Source organism: Pseudonaja textilis, chromosome 11, assembly GCF_049901715.1.
Source record: "Pseudonaja textilis isolate UNSWEBS1 chromosome 11, rPseTex1.2, whole genome shotgun sequence".
Lineage (NCBI taxonomy): Eukaryota > Metazoa > Chordata > Lepidosauria > Squamata > Elapidae > Pseudonaja > Pseudonaja textilis.
In genome coordinates this window covers 21,475,785-21,497,118 of record NC_142000.1, presented here as the reverse complement: position 1 = coordinate 21,497,118, position 21,334 = coordinate 21,475,785, and the positions used below count along the sequence as shown (strand labels likewise).

At 44.8% G+C, this 21,334-nt stretch overlaps 1 protein-coding gene across 4 annotated transcripts in view; it reads right to left on the bottom strand.

Moving 5' to 3' along the window:
- Positions 1-7,223: 7,223 nt before the first annotated feature.
- Positions 7,224-21,334, bottom strand: part of BANP (BTG3 associated nuclear protein) — an 85,469-nt gene continuing 71,358 nt past the window's right edge. For all 4 annotated transcript variants that reach the window (XM_026719845.2, XM_026719846.2, XM_087940762.1 and 1 more), the window contains exons 12-13: positions 11,157-11,300; positions 7,224-8,108 (exon numbers count right to left, since the gene is read on the bottom strand). In XM_026719845.2, the coding sequence (XP_026575630.1) occupies positions 8,037-8,108; positions 11,157-11,300 (216 nt within the window). In that variant the 3' untranslated portion in view covers positions 7,224-8,036. The remainder of the gene's footprint in view (positions 8,109-11,156; positions 11,301-21,334) is intronic.

Genomic DNA, 21,334 nt, shown 5'->3' with positions numbered 1-21,334 from the left:
ACACATCTTATTTCTAAACCGCCCATCTTCCTCGTCTATCCTTATCCACATCCAAGGGTGTGTGGTGTTTGATCAATTGTTAATACACAACGCAGAGGCTCATTTGCATGCCACATAATCGTTAGGCACGCTCTTTAATATGATCCTATACCCCGTGCCATTGATAAAAAGCGATTCAATCTGGTGAGACTTTCCACCATGACTAACCCATGAAATGGATTCATTTCGCCTTCGCCACATGTACACAAGCTTCAGGGGGAAGGGGAGGAGAGGGAGAAAATGCATGCAAAAAAGGCATAACTAAACAAATATTTGGGAAGAGGACCGGGATAATCGTGAACGTCTCGTTACTTACAGAGCTGCCTGATAACGCTTGATCATTGAAAGTCTGTCTAGAGCCACACGGATGGTGTTTAAGCCCACAAAAGGTCTTGGCATTCCCACACTGCAAATAAAGGACAACGGCATGGAAAAGTTGTCCATTAAAGGATTTTTCCTCTAGAGTTCCTATGGAAGCTTGTGGGGATGGAGGCCTTAGAGCAGGGGTCCCCAACCACCGGGCCACGGACCGGTACCGGTCCGTAGAACATTTCCTACCGGGCCGCCGGTTTGCTGGGCGCCGCCATCTTGTTTGACGAGAAAGTGCTTCCGGGTAAGCTTTTCCGTTTGGAAAGAGGCGTTTGGGTCCTGAAGGAATCCTCGCGCCTTAGTTTCATCGAAGGGGCGGGGGGCTTCGAACGAAACTAAGGCGCGAGGATTCTTTCAGCACCCAAGGCAAGGCGAGCCGAGTGACCGTCCCGAAGCCGTCCCGAAGCGAAGCCCATCAACAAAGGTACAAAGGAGGAGTTGAAGGTGGCGGGGAGAAGCGGGGGACGGCTGGCCGGCCTGTCTCTCAGCTCGCCTTGCCTTGTCATGCGTGCTGATGCTGGTACTGGGCCACGGATCATTTTGTGATGCCGGTACCGGGCCGTGGCACAAAAAAGGTTGGGAGCAACTGCCTAAGAGGACGTGGTTTGATGCTAGATCAATCCAGCCACTGAAGTTTGCAAATCGTAGATTACTACGTATCAACCTTGGCCCAGTGGTGGGATTCAGCCAGTTTGCACCGATTTGGGAGAACCGGTTGTTAACTTCTGAGCAGTTTGGTGAACTGGTCATTGGAAGAAATCATTAGGGCAGAGAAGCGGTTGTTAAATTAATTGAATCCCACCATTGCCTCGGCCCCTTGAAGATGCGTGGACTTCAACTCCCAGAATTCCCCAGCCAATGCTGGGGACTTAAGATGTAAATGGATTTAAGGAGACAAGAAATGTCAGGGAATTAGGAAGCCAGGAATCAGACCAAACCCATCAAATAAGCAGAATAGACCCCATGCGGAAATTTCCTATTTTTTTTCCTGAGGATGATGAGGATATGATGTATAACACTTGTGCTCATTTTTGTTCTTTTCCCATGTCAACATGGTAGGCAATTGTGTTATTGACAGCAGAGGAGGCTACCCCCCCCCAAATTTAAGGAGCTCCTACGTGTCCTGGGGTGTGTGTGTGTGTGTGCTCAGAGAGACCCCAACCTTACCCCATGTGCATTGGTTGTTATGTGTGACCACCGTGGAATGCCCCACATGCCAAAGCTCGGAGGAATACTTGGTGTAATGTGCAAGCTCACATCGACTGGGTTAAAGTGACTTTGCATTCTGGTTTGTTGACTTAAGAATTAACGGCCAATTTGTATCATCACTGCAGATGGGAAAAGCTTTTAAGTTTTGGGAACGCATATATTTCTGAGCTCCGTTTCATTTCCATCTGGATGGAGAGTAACACAAACATTGCACTGTAAATAAAAGTAAGAACTTTTAAAATCATTTGGAAACATTTTACATCCCCATGATGGAAACAAGACGCCTCTCTTGAATCTTTTCCTGCCCCCCCCGCCCACCCCGCAAGGAAGACCACACCGAACGAAGCCGCCCCAACCATCAATCTACCTGCTTCGGTACTGCTCCCCCCCCCCACACCCCAAACATCCTGCTGAAATGAATAATTTTGAGGAAGGGGTGGGAGGGAGAAATTGAGGCTTGGAAAATGTGACTGTCCTTTTGGTCTGTCTCAAAAGTTTTGTAATGGAAAACAGGCGCTTAACGCAAGCAACGTGGAGAAGAGAGACGGGAAATCAAAACCAGGCACCACACAGAGAGAAAGAGAGAGATGCTGATTCTTGAAAATAGAACAATTATGGGAAATGGGCAGAACTTGGTACGATCAGATATCAGGAGAGGCGCAAGTGGCAACTGGAAATATGGTTTTTTTGGGGGGGGGGGAGGGGGAGGGAAAGACAGGGAGAATTCTACCCTGAAAACCCCCGTTTCCCTCTGGGAAAATATTGTGGGAGAGCCAAGCCAACATCTAATGGCACACCTTGGTTCCATACCAGGAAAACAAGCCTCTTTAAAAAGCCCAAGATTCTCGGGAACTGGCCCGCAGATCCTCAGTGCCTTCACTTTCAGAGATTTCCTGCAAGATCTTGACTCTTAAGTTACTAAAATGGTCAGAGAGGGATTCAGCACATCCTAGGCACATTAACACGAGCCTGCCCGTTTTCTGTGATGGACGCTGCTGCGGCTTCCTCAGATCAGAAGGAGGAGCTTAAAGCAACCCTTTCTGCTTAGCCTCCCAGGTTCCTGACCCTTCAGTAGCTTTTGAACCAGCTGGTTTTCCGGTCTCCCTTTGCAGTTTTAAGGATTGTCCAAATAATCCTTCGCTCCGGCTGAATATGGGAGGAAGAGAACGGTTTGCACACACACAGAGACACAAAAAAGCACCCTGAGATTAAACTCCATCGAATGAGACAAAACAGGAGAAACTTGCAGAATGAATTTGCTTTAAATGACGCTGAACCTGAACCCCCGATAGCTCCAAAAGAGACCCCTGGAAATGGACAGTTCAGAAATGAAAGCATCAATGCACTCAAGAGACACTCCAACAACTAAACCTTGGTGCACGTGTCCGGAGGTGTGTGCATCGGAGGTGTGTGTGTGTGTGTGTGGGGGTGGGGGCAGAGAGATGCTTAACACTCTTTTCTTCCATAGGAGGATGAGAGCAAGATTTCCCTCCCTCTCTGGCCCTTCTGTTGACAGCGCGCACACGCCCATCTCCATCACTTCTCCACCCACCCACCCCCCAAACAAGGCTGAAAGAACTGCCTTGCCATCATCTCCCCTTCCGAGGAGAGGCCGGATGACAATCGGAAGACTTCACCCCAACGAGCTGAAGCTCCATTTCCCTCCAACCCAAATATATCCGAAAAGAAGTTTGTGGAGAGATGGCCTGGATACCCACAAGATTAAGAGGGCTTTGCTTTCCACACACACACACACACACACACACACACACACCCCACTTTCTCTTTAAATTCTTGGCAGGTGTCAAGGGACTGGGGTACCGGTCGGTAAGAGTGTTTGTGCAGAGCGCAAGGGGGAAAAAGTTTTGTTCTGAGGAGCCACGGATGCCACAGTCTCCGCTTTGAAAGCTGTTTCTGCGTTGCTGGAGGGGCCCACCAGCTGCGAAAGAGAGCCGCACGTTCCGTTTCTTTCCTTTCCTTTGCAATGCTACTTCAGAGACTGACACGTTTCCTACTCACCGGAGTCGGAAGTGATGGCATTACATATCTCCAGCCTCAGTGGTGCCGCAGCCCTCGGTGCGCCTTCGGCAGACTTCCTTTGACATGGGAGCCGAGTGCAGCCGAGAGGAGGGTTGTGACGTCTGCCTACATCTCTCTCTCTCTCCCCCCCCCAGCCCCCCCCACGCTCTCAGCTGGAAGGTCTCAAATTCCCGAATAGGGATTCCCTTCCTCTTCGCACATGTTTAACCCTCCTTGGGCTGGAAACAAACAGGAAACACCCTCTGTCGATTTCCAAGGAGGAGGAGGAGGAGGAGGAGGAGGAGGGTGGGGGGAACTGCTTGGGGAGACAGGGACCAAGACATTTGCTGCTTTGCGAATTTGGTTCTCCAAGAGAAACGAACGCTTTCCCCACGGCTGGATTAACACAAGGAGCACATTTAACTGGGTTACTGAACTGATACATTTTCTGCATTGATATATTAAATCGGACCGTTACAGGACCGAATCCGCTTTGTTCTCAAGTTACATCATAAGTCGCCAAAAACTCAAGGTTAGCGTTTTGTACAAATTCAGGACTCTTCGGGCGCTTGACCTGATTCAGACAAGCTCCTCAAAAACTGCCTTGAAGCCACAGCATTTTTTTAAAAAAATTGTTGTTGTGTTTTTTTGCAAGTCCTTGAAACAAAAACCACTTCCCGCATTTGGGGGTTGGAACGTCTGCATTCTTGTTTATTTTGCAGCCTCTTTTGCTACAAAATGTAAGCTGGGATAAGGGAACGCGAGAAACTAGGTTGTAGGAAAGGCGTCCCAGAGGAGGAAAAAAAAAGGGAGTTCTTTGAGCAGACACTCCAATTCAGCGACAGGGTTGCAAGTCCCAACAAGGTGGGGAAAACATCTGTATTTTCCCTCACAGGTGTGTTATTATAATTCAGGGGGTCTCCAAACTTGGTAACTTTAAGACTTGTGGACTTCGACTCCCAGAATTCCCCAGCCAGCCTTACAGGAACATGGTCACTTGGTTCATACCATATGAGTTGGACAGTAGATGATTTGCCACCGCTGGATGACAAACCCACCAGAGTGCACCTTAGCCTGCTCTGTTCTGGATCCATTTCAGAAAAGAGAGAAAGTTTAATTTCAAAACAGAGAAATTTATTTCCTTCCCCTTCCAAAAAATGGAACATTTAATCACAGATTAAGGAAAAAGCCGAGGTGCTTCAGAAAGAGAGAGAAAAATGCCAGATGACCAGGTTCTGCTGTAACTTCCTTAATATTGCACGGCATCGGGGAATTTAAAGATGGTCACCCCGTTTCCTGATTCTGGGACAACTTTTTCACAGTTTCCTCCAGCTGATGTTTTAGGGAATATGTGTTGTGTCTTGATTAAGTTAAACCTGGTATTTCCTGCTGGTTAGGTTCACCTCTGTTTTTCACACAACCACTTCAGGTAGACCTCAACCTACAACAGTTCATTTAGTGACTGTTCAAAGCTCCAACATCTCTGAAGAATGGGACTTACGACCATTTTGTTCACGCTTACAACCGTTGCAACATCCCCACAATGATGGGATCAGAATTCGGACAGTTGGCAACTGACTCACAGTTATGATGGTTGCCTTATCCCGGGATCAGGTAATCCCCTTTTGTGACCTTCCGAGAAGCAAAGTCAACAAGGAAGCCAGATTCACTTAACAACCATGTTCCTGGCTTAACAACTACAATGACTCACTTAACAACTTGCGGCAAGAAAGACCTTAAACTGGGGCAAAGTTCCCTTAACAAATATCTCGCTTAGCAACGAAAATTTTGGGCTCAGTTGCGATCGTAAGCCGAGGACCACAGAGAAAGCCACGTCTTACTTCCATTTGAAAGAAGAGAATTTTGAATCCCTGGGGGAAATGGTGACGTCCCAGGTCAAACAGGAAGCGGGAAATACAGTTTCTATCAGTCTTTCAGGTGGGCTCAGTCTGGTTCCTCCACTGAAAACGGAGGGATAACTTACGACGGACCACAGGGAAAATTAATCACCACAGGACTGCCAAGGGCCAGACATATTTTCCTTCAGTCAAATAAATGTTCTGCTTGATTGCAATTTTCCGCAATTATCAGCAGTGAAGAGCTAAGTGTTTGCATAAAAAGAAGAAAAACTATCTTCTAGCCAAACTGCAGAAGACAACACTAAAAATTCCTGAGATGTTTTTACAAGAATCAAGGGGCTAATTCTGGCCTTCTGGTACCTAACGGTCCTTCCCGCAGGAGCGATGGCTTCTTTGCAAGCTGCCACTCTTCCTCCTCTCGTGAAAGGTTGCTGCCAATTAATGGAACCACCAAAATAGTCTTGCTAACTAAGCAGGCCCCAACCAAGCCTGCTCGCTCCTTCCTGTCCATTGTAAAAGCTCTCCGGCTCCAAAGCGTCACGGTTTTCCAGGGCTTGTCTTTGCATGTCTATTTCTGGTTCAAAAGAAAAAACAAACAAAGCCAAAGCTTCTAATGAATGAATGATCTTGGGAACTATAGAAGCAAGAATTGATCTGGAGCCCAAGTTGGGGATCCAAGCGTTTCAGTATTTGCACAAACCTTCTCGTGCAGAATAACTGACTTCGCTTTAGAGTGTTTCCCGCCGTTTTCTTCTCTTCTGACAAAAAAGACAACGAGGTGCATTGCTCTATCTAAAAACTGGAAGGACAAATAAACCAGGATAACCCTTAGAACAGTTTCTCTTTCTCAGTCTGTTCTTACCTCGCATCGCTGGTTCTTTAGAGAAGGGATACAAGCAAAGAGACGGAAAAAAAAACTCAAATTCCTGTTGAAGAAGCACAGAAATGATCTAATGTGAGCCAGAAAAATAAGTCCTGTAAGTTATACCTCTATGAGATGAGGCTGAAGCTGCCATACCTAAAGACAAAACAGTGGAGGGACATGGAGAAAAAGTCAGGAATCTTCTCTAAAGGACCCCTCCTGGGGGTGGGGGTGGGGGTTACTTAAGAAGAAACCAAACTGGAAAGGGAACATAGACAAAGACGTTACCTGGATAAGACAAAAAAGGTTGGACCATCTTCGGGTGCAGACTTGGTGGCTTCTATCCCTCTGGCTAGTGCCTGCCAGCCTAGTCGAGAAATGTGGCTAAATACGTGTGTGTGTGTGGGAGAGAGAGAGAGGGAGAGGGAGAGAGAGAGAGAGAGAGAGAGGGAAGGAAGGAAGGAAGGAAGGAAGGAGAGAAAGAAAGAAAGAAAGAGGGAAGGAAGGAAGGAAGGAAGGAAGGAAGGAAAGAAAGAAAGAAAGAAAGAAAGAAAGAAAGAAAGAAAGAAAGAAAGAAAGAAAGAAAGAAAGAAGAAAGAAAGAAAGAAAGAAAGAAAGAAAGAAAGAAAGAAAGAAAGAAAGAAAGAAAGAAAGAGGGAAGGAAGGAAGGAGCGAGAAAAAGAAAGAAAGAAAGAAAGAAAGAAAGAAAGAAAGAAAGAAAGAAAGAAAGAAAGAAAGAAAGAAAGAAAAGATGTGTGACAAGTGATGTGACTGTGATTGTTAACCAGAGCTGTGAGTGTGTTGAGTGAGTGACCATAAGCCGTAGCTGGGAACGTGTGTAACACCTCAGGGAGGAATTTTCAAAATGGTCTTCATAAATACACATTTATTTCTTTAGAAATGCATAATTACAGTGGTGGATAATAGTTTTCCCCCTTTTAAAAAAGTAGTTGCAAGAATACCCATCCCCCCCCCCAAAAGAGGCATAGTTTCTGCTTTTTTGCCCCCCCCCCCTCCTTTTTTATGACTACAGTGAAACGGGAAAACCAGCAGCAAAGGAAGCCAACGCTTACGATCAGGGGCCTGCCTGCCTCCGTCCCACTTTCGACTTTTTAAATTCATATCTCTCTCTCTCTCTCTCTCTCTCTCTCTTTGTTATTACAAACATAGCAAATTAAAAAAAAAAATTCTTTTCACAGCAAAATATATTTGCACTCTTGATTCTTTCTGAGGAACAAGGTATGCATCGCAAGGCAACCCTGCCTCTGAGAAGACGTCTAGGGATATCTGCAGGGAGGAGGAGGAGGAGGAGGAGGAGGAGGAGGAACGGTGGTGCGTTACATCACTTGGAAGAGTTGGGTTAATGAAAGTTAGTTAGATTTTCCCTCCCACGGGGCTGATTTCCCGCCCCCCTTCAGTTAAACCACGGATCCTAGGAGCCTTGCAACATGAGTGGAAGGGTGGCGGTTCCACGGCGCCACGACTTGGTCCAAGCCATCAGATCTGCCCGTGGCTCCGTACAAACCAGGTCAGAGGAGACAGATCACACTCGTATGTATGTACAGGAGAGGTCCAGGAAAACGTCCCGCAGGCTGAGCCGAAACGATGAACTTGCTCTGCGACCAGAATCTTTAGCTGTCGTCCACGCGTTGAGGTGGTGGCCGCCGTGTCACCTTGTCCTACTGAATCTGAATGGCTCCGTGGTCTATTTGCATTTCTGGCTGGAGGGCTGAGTGAAGGGAGTCTGTGTTCTGCACAACAGCGAGACAGACAGACAGACAAACAAACACAACATAGTTTACCATCAGAGGGCTCGTCTGCCCCATCAGGGGTCGCGGCTTTTGGCTGACAGCCCAAATAAGGAACAGCACTCTAAACAAGGTTCAACTGCCCTTAAAGAAAACAATCCCGTGTTGGATCCGAAACAAACTTTCCATGGTCCGGTTCTCCACCACCCAACTGTGGCTAGCCAGGCACCAAAACTAGTACCACGTACTAGTGGTAGAAGTCTGAAGCAGCTTCCTTTATTTGTGACCTACGTGGTGTCTTTCCTGAAGAACCCTCTGAGTTACTAACAAGGGGGAGAATGAAGAGTGGAAGGTAGCAATTGGTAGGAGAGACTGGCTGCTCTTTGTAAAACTTGTGTTTAGACCTGCTCTGTTCCTCAAGAACTTTGCTTTCGATCAGGGTTTCCCAAACTTGGCAACTTGAAGACTTTGGGACTTCAAATCCCAGAATTCCTCAGCCAGCCATGCTTGCAGTTGGGAGAGTGAGGATAGGATGGACAGGACAAGCACTGGGATCCAGGAAGTAGATGCCTCCTTCTCTCTCGTACACTTTCCTCGCTAACTCGGCTGTGAGGTTCGGAAGATGCTCTTATCCTGCCCCAGGCCAACTTGTCTCTCCCAGGCTCTCTGTCCAATCCTAAGAAAGCTCCAATCAAGCTTTTGTGCCTTAAAACAGGAGTCCCCAAACTTGGGAACTTTAAGACTTGTAGATTTCAACTCCCAGAATTCTCCAGCCAGCATAGACCTCTGCCTTAGAAGCTCCTGTCTGTCTCCTGCCCAGCCAGGCCACCAAAACTTCGGGTCTAAACAATTCATGCTGGCACTTTGATTTTATGTCGTCTGCTCAGGTGGCTTCCTCCACCTCTTCCTTCTTTATATCTAGAAAGGGGGAGGGGGGAACGTACCCTGAAAGGAAGGGGCTGAGGTGAATAAAGGATGAAGGCTGCCTTAATAGCTTTTCTTCCTCCGGTTTTATTGCACCAGGGATCCATCCTGATTTATAAAGAAAGAGCCAGCCATGAATTCAGAAGGCGACTCTTTCTTCCCCAATTAAAGGTAAATGCTTTGAAATGAATTACTGTCTAATGCTGTTGACTCTCCTGCCCTTAATAACGTGTTATTACAGATTTTGCCCCCTCCTCAGTTAATTTACAGGTCATCTCAACTGCTCTCCCTTCCCCCCTCATCCCATTCACAACTGTCTAATCGGAACATTTACAACAGCAGTTTGAATGCAGCTGAGGAAAAGAAAGAAAGAAAGAAAGAAAGAAAGAAAGAAAGAAAGAAAGAAAGAAAGAAAGAAAGAAAGAAAGAAAGAAAGAAAGAAAGAAAGAAAGAAAAAGAAAGAAAGAAAGAAAGAAAGAAAGGAAGGAATTGCTAAAATAAATAACTCCTTCTCAAGGGCTGGGTTAATTATCCCACGTTTAACCAGATGTGGAAGGTTTCCCGAAGGGCCAACTTTAAGAGGAAAACGTTTCCTCTCGCACCAATTTCAGCCGAAAGAATGAAAAACAAATCTTGGGTGGCACACCAGTGTTATTACTGTAATTTAACATGTCGGGGAGCATTAGAGGATCTGGAGGAAAAGAATGCAATCAGTGCAGGGAAATAAACGCTCAGCTGAGGGGAGCCCTGGCAGCCTTTGTGCCCAGGGAGCTCCGGGCTGGCACTGCCTCCCAAGCGTGGGGGCCTGGCAGCCATCTAAGGACCTAATCCGGCTCCAACCGCTGCTCCTCGGAAGGCCGGGCATCGCTGCGCAGAACCCCCACGGCCTGGAGAGTCACACCAGCAGCGCCACGGTGGGATGGCCTAAGAGCGGATCCCACCTTCCGGGCATTTGTGGCGGGAGAGGACAGATAGTCCTCAACTTACAACTGCAATTGGGGTCAGAATTCCTGTGGCGAAGCAAGGCGGTGGTTACCGGAGTCGGGCCCAATTCGATGACTCTTTCCCTGCCACCACAGGGAAGCCAATCGCTGCAGTTGTTAAGTGAATCATGGGGCCGTTAAGTGGATCTGGCTTCCCCTGATTGTTGGAAGGTCACAAGTGGTGATCTCATAACCCCCCCGCCCAAAGATGCTACAACTATTGGAAATACACGCCGAGCACCAACATTTGGATCCCACGACCATGGCGAGGCCGGGGCAGTCGTAAGCATGAGGACTGGTCGTAAGTCACCTAGTTCAGTGCCACTGTAGTGGTCACTAAAGAAACAATTGTAAAACAAGGACTCTACCTCCTTCATCATCCAGCCATCCTCCCTCAACCTGGAAGCATGGAAGCTTCTGAGCTGGGCAGCGTTGCCTGACTAGCCTGGAGGTGGGAGCTACCCAGCTATCTACCCAGGGAGCTTTGTCTACAAGCCCAGTCCTTTCCTCACAGCCCCTGGAGCTGATCTGAGCAGGGATCATTCGATGCTTCCAGCTGCTCACTAACTGGACACGAAGCCCAGGAAGGAACAAAAGAGGCCGTGATGTGTTCTCCCAGGAGCTTCACCCTCACACTATCCTGAAAGAGACTTCCTTTTTTACAGTCTTATGTTCCTTGTCACGCATCTTGCCTTGCCTGCTCAGTTAGCCACCCGATCAGCTCCAGCGTGCTTCTCTCTCTCTCTCTCTCTCTCTCCCTCCCCCACCCTCTCTCTCTAGCCTAATCTGCAGTTTTACATATCCTTGCCATCCTTTTAAGGGCCAGCATTCCTTTCGGCTGATCGGCAGCATGGTATAAATCTCTGTGGTTAACCGCAATATTAAAAGCTAACATGGTGCAAAGGGTCTGAAAGAAAGCAATTTCCAGCCTCTCACTGCCAACAGATGTAAAGGTTTATCGCTGGGCTCAAAAGGAGCAGCTCCCGTTAAGGAGGTATATAAGTCTTAGTGCTGTTGCTATTTGGTTTTAACAAAAGGAGCTGATGCGTTTGGAAGAACGAGAGAGAGTGCTGGCTCTTGTGTCATGGAAGCCGGGAGGTGCCTCTCCACCTTCCCCATCCATGAAGAGGAAGGGTCTACGTACTGGATTAGCAGCGGAGTGGTCTGTCACGGGGGCCAGTTGGACGTACTGGACCTGGATATCGCTGCCCTGAAGTGGGGATCCATCGACACCAGCCGCTGCAGGATCCGAAGAAGCAACTGCAATCAGTTGGGCACCTTGAAGCACCTGTAGGCCGAGAAAGAGAGAGCACGCATCATCGGTTGGCGTCCTTGCAAAGTCACAGTCATGAAACGTGGGTCAGGCCACACGGATCCGTGCACAAAATTTCCCAAAATGGTCAATAAAACTACTGCATTGAGCAAGATCGTCCAGAAAATACTAAAGAAATCACCCTGTGTTTATGTGATATAACATCCACCTCGGAAGGGGTGAAAAAAGGGCATTCTTTCCACTTTGGTGGGCACCGCCTATTCCCCTTGCCTCTGCTGTGTTCTTAAAGGTAGTATTATTATACATGCCCACGTTAAGACGTTTAACGAAGTAGACGGCTGACTGGGGAATTCTGGGAGTTGAAGTCTTCTCATCTTAAAGTTCTGAGAAACACACTAAGGTTGAAAAAAGCATTTTCAAAAGCCAGACTAGCAACCCAGTTAGTGGAATTTGGAATACTACTTTGTAGAAAAGTAGAAAAGATACATAAAGTATAATTTTCCTTTCTCATCTGCCACTTATAACTGCACCAGTTCTTAAGAGAAATCTCTCGCCTAAATCTATCCCCTTCCCAAGCTTTTTAAAACTTGGTCCAAGCTCCGAACTAAGTAAATACTCTTAGACATCTGAGTAAACAATGGCTAATGACCACCGCTGCAGAAAATAGCCCAGCCTCACACTTTTTCCACTGACTATATCTCTGTGGGTAGGTGTTGATTGTATCAATCCAACTTTTATTTAAATTCCAAAAGGTCAGGAAGATTATTAAACGAGAAAATGGAGATCCAATTTCCTTTTATGGGTTTTCTTTTTTTCTTTTAATGAAAAAGAACACGAACAGACTCTCTTTTGTGTATAGGCCAGCAAAAGAAGCCGTGTAATTGTGACACCAATCTCTTGTCTATGGGCTGGAAAGGTGTATTCTATAAGCCAGAGAGGTCCAATCTTGGCAACTTTGAGGCGTGGGGATTTCAACTCCTAGAATTGAGTGCACCATTGAAGGAAGGGGTTAGGGATGAACCACCTGGAAAAAATGCATCTAGGTGCCCAGTAAAAATCAACGCCGACTTGATCGCCCACAATCCATCTGTTGTATTCCTCTATTTTTCATAGCAACCGTTTTCCCTTTGAGGGCCCTACAGAACTGGTTGTCTCTTTGCAAGGCTGGCTTCAACGTTTTGTTGAGGCACAACGTTCCAGGGCTGTTTGCATGTTACCACATAACAAGAAAAATGCTGAGAGGTCACCCAGCCCTTTCCCTCCATGAAATGAATTTGCTCGCTGAATGAAAGATTTTTACAGATTTTTTTTAAATAATGGTTCAAGGGTTAGGGAGCATGAAAAGCAAACCCTTCGTAGAGAAAAAGAGATGGATGGACCAGGAGATTGAAACGAGGCTAGAGGAGCAGGGATGGAGTCTTCAAATTAAAATAGATTTAATCCAATTTAATCCCAGTCAGTCGCTGGGACCAGAGGTTTTGCCTTCTGACCTTTCAGACTCACGGGGACTTCTCTGTATGTTCGGAGCTGTTCTGGATGGAGGATTTACCTGGGGGCTGTTGCCTGTAGCTTTTTAGAGGTAGATTCGGTCGTTAATAGCCAGCCAGCAACACCCCAGTCTAAAAAAGCTACACACAACAGATTGGATCCTGCAACCTTATCCTGGGACATGCTTATTTGCCTTCATTTGTAAAATAAATCTAATTTATTTAACAGCTTCCATTCGAAACTACTATCTTGCCTGTAGAGTTATCATCAAACTGTATAAACACATTGGTAAACAACAGAGTTCTTTCCCCTCAAACTTCTTCTTTTAAAAGGATCTGGAAAGGAAGCCAATATAGTATTATTGTGTATTATTTTTAAATGTTTGTAGTCAAAGCATGGGCCAGTCCTGATCACAACTCAGTACAGTTGCTTTTTCTCCAGCTGGCTCAACGTCACTTTTTTATCAACCAACAAACAGGATCCAAAACCATCACTGAATAGAATAGAATAGAATAGAATAGAATAGAATAGAATAGAATAGAATAGAATAGAATAGAATAGAACAGAAAAGGAGAGAATAGAATAGAACAGAACAGAACAGAAAAGGAGAGAATAGAATAGAATAGAACAGAACAGAATAGAACAGAACAGAAAAGGAGAGAATAGACTAGAATAGAACAGAACAGAACAGAATAGAACAGAAAAGGAGAGAATAGAATAGAATAGAATACCTTTATTGTCATTGCATTCCATGAATGCAATGAAATTTGAAAGCTACTCCAGCACAGTGCCCCAAACACCACATCACAATCACACTATAGAGTATTTAAAAATTATAACAACAACAACAACAATAATAATAATAAACCTAGTCTAAAACCTATCTAAAACATTTAGCAAGTTAAATAGCTTAAAAATGCTTGATTCAAGACAATTACTGCCTTGGAAAAGAAACTGTTTCTCAGTCTATTAGTCCTCATTTTAAGACACCTATAACGTCTCCCTGACGGTAACAGTTCAAAATAGGAACGTCCAGGATGAGAACAGTCTGTAGAGATTTTTAGTGCTCTAGAGAGAAGTCTGGTCTTCGCAATCTCTTCCAAAGAAGAAAGAGAGCAACCGACGATTTTTTGTGCTGTGTTTATAACTCTCTGGAGCATCTTCTTATCCACTTGAGAGCATCCAGCATACCACCCCGTTACACAAAATGCTCTCGATGGTAGAACGGTAAAAAGTAACCAGCCACTTCTCACCCAGACCACCCTTTTTCAGCAACCCAGAAAGTGCAGGTGCTGTTGGGCCTTCTTTGCAGTGGCCATAGTGTGGACCGACCAAGTAAGGTTGTCGGAAATATGAGTTCCTAAAAATTTAAAACTATGAACTCTTTCTTAACCGGCCAGACAACCCCAACAATCTCTGGGTTCTGCAAAGAAGCTTATCTCAATAAGCTCTTTTGCTTCGCTCTTCATGATAAAGACCAGGGGTCTCCAAATTGGGCTACTTTAAGGCTTGTGGACGTCAACTCCCAAGATTCCTCAGCCAGCGAATTTCCCACCACCCATAAAACCTTGCAGCGGGTCTGAATTTCTAAACTTCCATTGGCGGGTCCTGGGTGCTGGCAGGTCATCTCTGAGGCGCCACATTTGCAGAGTAACTAAGTGAGCTCAGCCTTTGCAAATGTGGAACGGGAGCTACTGAATTTGCTATCAATTTTTCCGTTGGATCAAAAAAGAGGAGAAGGAGTAGCTAAACCTGCCAAGATGTAGCAGCTGATTATAATTCCTGCCATTTTGCATGTTGAGGGGGACAAAAAAAAAAAAGCACAAACGAGTGTAAGGTATCTACAATCCACCCATTCCTTCCCCTTCTTTTTTTTCTTTCAGTCCATTTACAGAGAAAAACGCGATTCTCAGCCCTTTTCCCAGGTTTCCTCCATTTGGGGCGGAGGCAGGCCAATTCTGAGCCTCCGCAGTAGAGCAATTTCTGGCATGCCCACCTGAATTATTAAACTGTGGTTAATTTTAGTGCTTTTAATGCTTTTTTATGCTACCGTAAGCCTCCCGGAGTCACTAGAGAGTGTGAGATGGGTGGTGTATACATTTCAACAAAACCAAGAACACACAAACGTTTATCCCAGCCAGTCTGAGAGGTGAATCCCACCGTCTTTCCTTTTCTTGCAAAAGGACAAATGCAAAAGTGTCATGTTGAGAACTACAGCAACTGTGTTCCATTCAGCTGCGGAGCACAGGCATCTTTGCACACTCTGCTCCTGTTGCGGGAAGGCAACACACCTGTTTCGTGAACTCTGCAGCCGCGCACAACGAGGTTGTTAGCGACGTTGGGAATAGCAACCCAGAGAGACTCTTATTCTGCTCCCGCTTGGCCCTCAGGGCTCACCCTATTTCCACAACTTCCATCGGCAACCTCTAGCTCCCAATTAGCACTTCACTATCATTGGGGGTGGAGGGGAAACTATTAAAAGATAGTAAATTTTCTTCCCTTTCTTATGCCCACCCATTTTTTTGTTTCTCCTAAGGCTTATAGTTTCAAAGCTCAGTAAATTCTCAGGTCACATCTTGCTACATTACCATTTAATGCTCAGGGCTATTTTCCCAATAAATGGCTCACTCTCGACATTAAATATTTTCCATTCCAGAAAGTCTTTTCAAAAAAGCAAAAACATTTTCCCTTGAAGTAGACAGATTCTTCCAAGGATACCGTGAAATAGGCTTTTATTTATTGCTATTTGGGGTATCGGTGTGTTTAAATAATTACGGCTGGGCAGATCCTAGGAGAGAGAAGAGTATTATTTTCAAGCTGGCTCTGAGTGCAGAATGGCTGTTAACCAGTCGGTCGCTGCTACAATACGGCACCCAGATAATGAATGCAGAGCATTTGAAGGAAGAAAACGTAAGAAAAGAAACAGGAAAACATTGTGCAAACTGCCGACTTGATTGGGGAACCCAAAAATTGAATCCTAGCTACTAGAATGAGAAATGTCCTTCAACAACAACAAAAAAAACAGCTCTCACTGTTAGTAAGACTCATCCAGAAAGCCCCAAATTTAAGTTAAATGATAGCAACCCAATTTCTTTCTCTCCCCTCCCCAAAAAGGGCTACTCCAAAATAACTGGCTGTTAGGTGTCCAAATCCAGCAGTTGGGTGGGAAACATCTGTGACACAACGAAGCCAAAGGACTGAAGGGTGACATCATATTCCAAGGTCAAGCAAAGGTGATTCTCTCGGTATATATTTATATGTGAATGCCTTCTAAACCAATAAAAGCAAATAATGGGCCCGGCCTTCGTGCTGTCTCGCTAATCAGCCTCCTGAGGGGAATTCTTGATTAAATTAACTTCACTGGAGTGCAAGGAACGGGAATGCCTGCCAAAGACTCTGCAAAGTTCGGAAGGGAACATCTCATCAGCAGAAACCTATTACACATTTGATGGGAAGAGAGAAGAGAGGCAGCTTGGAGCCAGGTCTCTGTGGCCTGGGGCCAGGAGTTATTAGGGCAGGGCCTAGGTCAGGCGTAACTCTACCTTGTTATCTTCTTGTTCCTTCAGTGAAGAGAAATCTGACCTAGGTCTGGGTTAAAAGCTCGGCTGTGACCCAGCAAAAGGTAGCTGACAAGAATCCCAAGTTAAGATTCAGGAAATCTGTGGATTGAATCTTTGTCAACCTAGTGAACTCACTGTACTTTTGGCAAATTTAGTTTTCTCTAGATAGTTGTAGCATGGTTAAAGAGTTCATTGCATAGTTCCAAAGTAATTTCAGGAAAAGAACTACAAATAACTGGTCTGTTTATATCTATCTATCTATCTATCTATCTATCTATCTATCTATCTATCTATCTATCTATCTATCTATCTATCTACCTACCTACCTACCTACCTACCTCTATCTATCTATTTTTAGGAGGACCCAGGTTCTAGTTATTAAGAGAAGAGAGAAAAATCGCCTCTCTCTGCTTCTCTTTCCTGTGTATTTTGAGATACTTGTGTCATGTGACTTCTTGATCTCCATGGTCAAGGGAAATGTGCTTCAGTTAGTTCCACCTTTCTAATTTTTTTGCTTTAGAAAACATCCAAATTGTGTTTATCTTTTCCTGCTGGGTCTTCCACAAAGAAATAAAAGCACCTGTCATTTGTTGAATCTACTTAGAATCCAGTAAAATTTTTACAATCCGGAGTTGTGTTGATCTTCAAAGGGCCACTAGAATCGCTTGGGTATAATGTCCTATTTTGCAGTCCCTGAGTTTATATTCAAAACATCCCTTTTTTGCCAAATTCTATCACTGGGGGCGGAGGGGGGAAAACAGAAACAAATAGTAAAACTAAGTAAATGTTTTAATTTATGCTATAACTCACAGCAGGAGTTTTTCCAAAAAGGAATTGCAAGCAAAACGTGATTTTTGTTGCCAAGGTAACAAAACACTGCTGTAACCCCAAGCTGCAAAACTTGGAAATGAGTGGTTCTATGAATGGAGAAAAGGGCTGATACCATTGCAGATCTTGCATTAAAATAACAATAACAACACATTGATGGGCGGGCCTGGTACCCTTCTTCTTTCATGATCTGATGGAATCACAATGACCCGTGCGCTTCTTCTTCTTCATCATCATTCCAGTTCAGATCTTAAGAAACAAGCCAGCTTGACTGACTAGCCACAATGTAGAGTCAAAGGGCTTCCCTCTCAGAATGTCTTGATGGCTCTTTTAATTAGGTGGAACCAAAGCAGAGGTGCTAAGAGATTTTAACTTTCTAGGCTCGGAATTTTACAGGGATAGTGACTATAACCCTGAAGTGAAGCGTTCTTTTGCTACTTGGGATAAAGATCACGACAGTTTGAGGCAAAACGCAGGTGTGCGCTTTCATTTTCAAGGAAGGCCATGATTTTCTAAGTTTGGGAGTTCTTGCCAGTCCTTCAAAAGTTCTCAAAGAAATGACCAAGTATGGGATCCATAGCCACCTCCATTAGTTCCTTCAGAGCCTTAAAATATAACTGATATGGTGTTAAGAGACTTGAATTCTTTTCATTCGTTCTCTTCCACTCTTTTACCTGCCTGTCCTCATCTGCAGTTCCCTCCTTCTCCAAGGGGCTTCGTGGTGATTAGCCAGGCCTCCATTTTCCTCTAAGAGAAGACCGACCCAAGACCGTCTTTGTGGGAAACAAGTCATTCTGCAGCTGCAGGAGACTCACCAAGGTTGAGGACTCTTCTGCAGCGTCCCAAGTATGCTCGTGGTGTGCAGCTCCACTTCGTTTGACTATAGGCGTTTTTGCAATGATCAAATAACCATCTCAGTCAGCTATTCCTGCCCTGTGGCTGACCTTAAGATGTCTCCTCTGCACAGCAATATATTTTGCTACCAAGCTGGAGGAACGGGCCAGCCAAAGTCCACTTTCCTCTGCTTATCCTTACAGCGTCCCGCGTCAACGTCAACGTTCTCTACCAGCAGATGAACTTGCTTAAAAAAATGGTTTCTTGAATGCTGTCCAGTTTCTTTATGGGAAGCAAAAAGCTATGGTGTGTAAATCTCAATTTACGCTGAAGTTCTGGACCTAAAACTTTTCATTTAGAGTACACATCTGGGATCCTCAGTAGACTGCCAGTTCTGTAAGTCCGCTGAATACCCTAATGGGAAATCTGTGGAGCTATAACCCCAAATCGTGTCTATTTAAATTTGAGCTTTTCAGCACTTAGCTTCATAAACTAGGTTTATCTTTTCTCAGGAAGGCTGTATCAATGAAAATAAACCTGGGCCACGTCGTCCATAAAGATCAGAAATGGAATCTCGAAAATGTGTTAGCAAAAGACAGCCAAAAAAATGTGTTTGTCCCAAAGATGTTTTTTTCAAAAGGACACTGGATTACCCCTCACCCTCCAAGACGTTTCGCTTCTCCTCCAAGACGCTTCTTCAGTTTGGACTGAATGGTGGGAGCTGAAGCAGCACCTTGGATGAGAAGCGAAATGTCTTCAAGGGAAAACAGAGTCCAGTTGCCTTTTGAAAAAGCACCTTTGGGACAACCAGGACCTGGATGGCTGAGAAATTCCATAGACACCATCACTGAAAATTAGATTTAGAAAATGAAAGAGGGGAATAAATGCAATAAAAAAAGAAAGCATTTCCAAACTGAAATTGAGAATTGCTAAGGATCACATTAACTGGAAATAAGTCGTCTTCTGCTGGCCTCAGTTTCCCATACGGTCAGAAAATAGTATGTTCTTTAAAGCAAGTATAGCTCAATCAGAATTAAACGCTATTCATTCATTCATGGTTCTGAAGTTTAAGAATACACTTCTTTTTTAAAAAAACAATATACAGCTGACGTTGAGAATGAAGGCAAATCTTCGTGTCCCAGGATAATGTTGGAGGATCCAATCTGGGTCGGTCACCAAGACCAGAGTTTTAGTCTTCCGAGCTTTGGGACTCGTTCTGGACCCCATCGTGAGGGAACATCTATCCCACCAGAATGTGAGGGGACGTTGTCACGTTCTTCGTGTGGATTGGAAAGGGTGCTGTTTCCAAACGGTTCCGCTTCTCAGGAACAGAAGCAATCGCTCACTTGTTGAACAGTTCTCGTTCCTTTGGTAAGTCAAAGGCTCTCTGCATGAAAGGCCCAGTTTCCGGTGACGGCCCTCCGACATCTGGAAGGCGTAATCATGTTCCACCTCATCGAGTGGCAGGAACAAGTACAACACTTCATAAAAGGATACGTGCTACTCATTTGAGTATATGGCTCCTGAGGAAATTCACCATGCATGAAACCCTTCGTTGTAGTTCATGGTTTTATGACTAAGGCCTTTCGCAAGTTTATGAATATTTGACACGTGGGACCTTCTGGGCGACTGTGATTATTTTAACACTGCATTTCATCTGCTTCCATTCCGGCATCAGCTTTCAACGTGCAGCATGAATTCAGGGGTGGCCCCTGATTACTTTTCCCTATTCGCTCCACCAGATATCAACGTGTCTTCTGTCCACGTAACTTGAAGAAAACTCCATAAATGTGGTCTGTCTAGATCAGTGAAGATTCCAGGTCCTCCAGGCAGAGTGGTCTAGAAGTGGAGTCATGGATTTTTTTTTCTTTTTGGTTTGAAACATTTCGCTGCTTAACCAAGGAGCTTCTCCAATCTGAGTAAGTTGGTTAGGGGCACCCCCATATGACGGTGTTCTCCATTCAGTCGTATCCTACTCTCGGTGATTCTGTTGGCCAGGTCTCTCCACACCTTCTGATCTTGCACCGTTTCTTTGAGTTGTTCTATGGCTCTGGCTGGTATCAGCTTTGATCGCGTCCAGTCACCATGTTCTTTGGAGGCCTGGTTTCCTGTTACTGCTAACTCTTCCCAACATAATTGCTTTCTCCCAGGATGACATGGCCAAAATAAATGAGACACCCATATATGTCTGCCTAGGTGTCCAGAAAACAACATAAACAGAGCCGAAGTAGGGCAGAAAGTGGAAGGATGACTTTGGTCATTCAGTTGACTAAATACAGCCAAAAGGCTTGAGGCAGGAATGAAAGACCTTCACTAGTTGAGTATTTAATCATTTCCAAACATTGGATGGATGTTTTTAATGTACAACATGGAAGATATACAGTACATGCAGTGCAAACTATCTGCCTTTCAAACATCTTTAGTAGAAGCAACACTGCTTAAGCCACAGGTATGGATACAGCAGGCATAATGTAGAATTAGGGTGCCTATTTTCTTCCATTAAGAACTAGAGGATGGGTTACCATTCCTGCACAGAAATGGAAAAACCCTAGCTGAAACAAATGCCTACAAGAAACACATTATAGAATGAACCTTTGAGGACCTCTGATATTTCTGCCCCGAGTGCCAAATTTGCCCAAGTGTTAATTCCCACTCGTATACAACCTTTTTCTCTTTCTGTGTGGATAATTGTGCTTTGCTCCTAGTGACATTTGCTGTGTTCTCACAAGGCCCTGCTCCACACTCATTAAATGATTTCTCTACAAAGAATGTCTTTGATAGCAGAGCCAAGTTGCATGAATTTGAAATGCTTTTCTAAGGTTTCAACATGGAAAAACAGGACCCTCGCCTTCGACCTTCAGGAATGACTAGTTGATTAAAATGTACATAAAGTGTTATGGAAAACAATCCAGATGGGATGCAATGGAGGATGACAAAACCAGACACAATTGGTTGGCAAAAAGGGGGGGAGGGGTGGCATTCCAGATGAATTTCTCTGTATTTTGCTTAGCAAAGGAGTCCCAGGCAGTTTTATTTCTAGATCTGGAATTAGGAATGCAAATATAGCACAAATATATCTTCATGTTTATGAACATGATTTGGGATTATTGGATTTTTTTTAAGCCGTTGTCCTGGTGATGAATTCTCCTAAAATTATATCAGGTTAGCAAACAGAAGAGTCATAGATCCTCCACTGAAAAGAGATAAAATATAAAGAAAAGAAGTTTCTCCCAAGGAAGCTCATGCTACAAATATGTACAAGGTTGGAAACAGAATCATGACAGAGCAACATTTTGATTTTGATGCGATTGTAGATAGCTTTTCAAATTCAGATCTTAC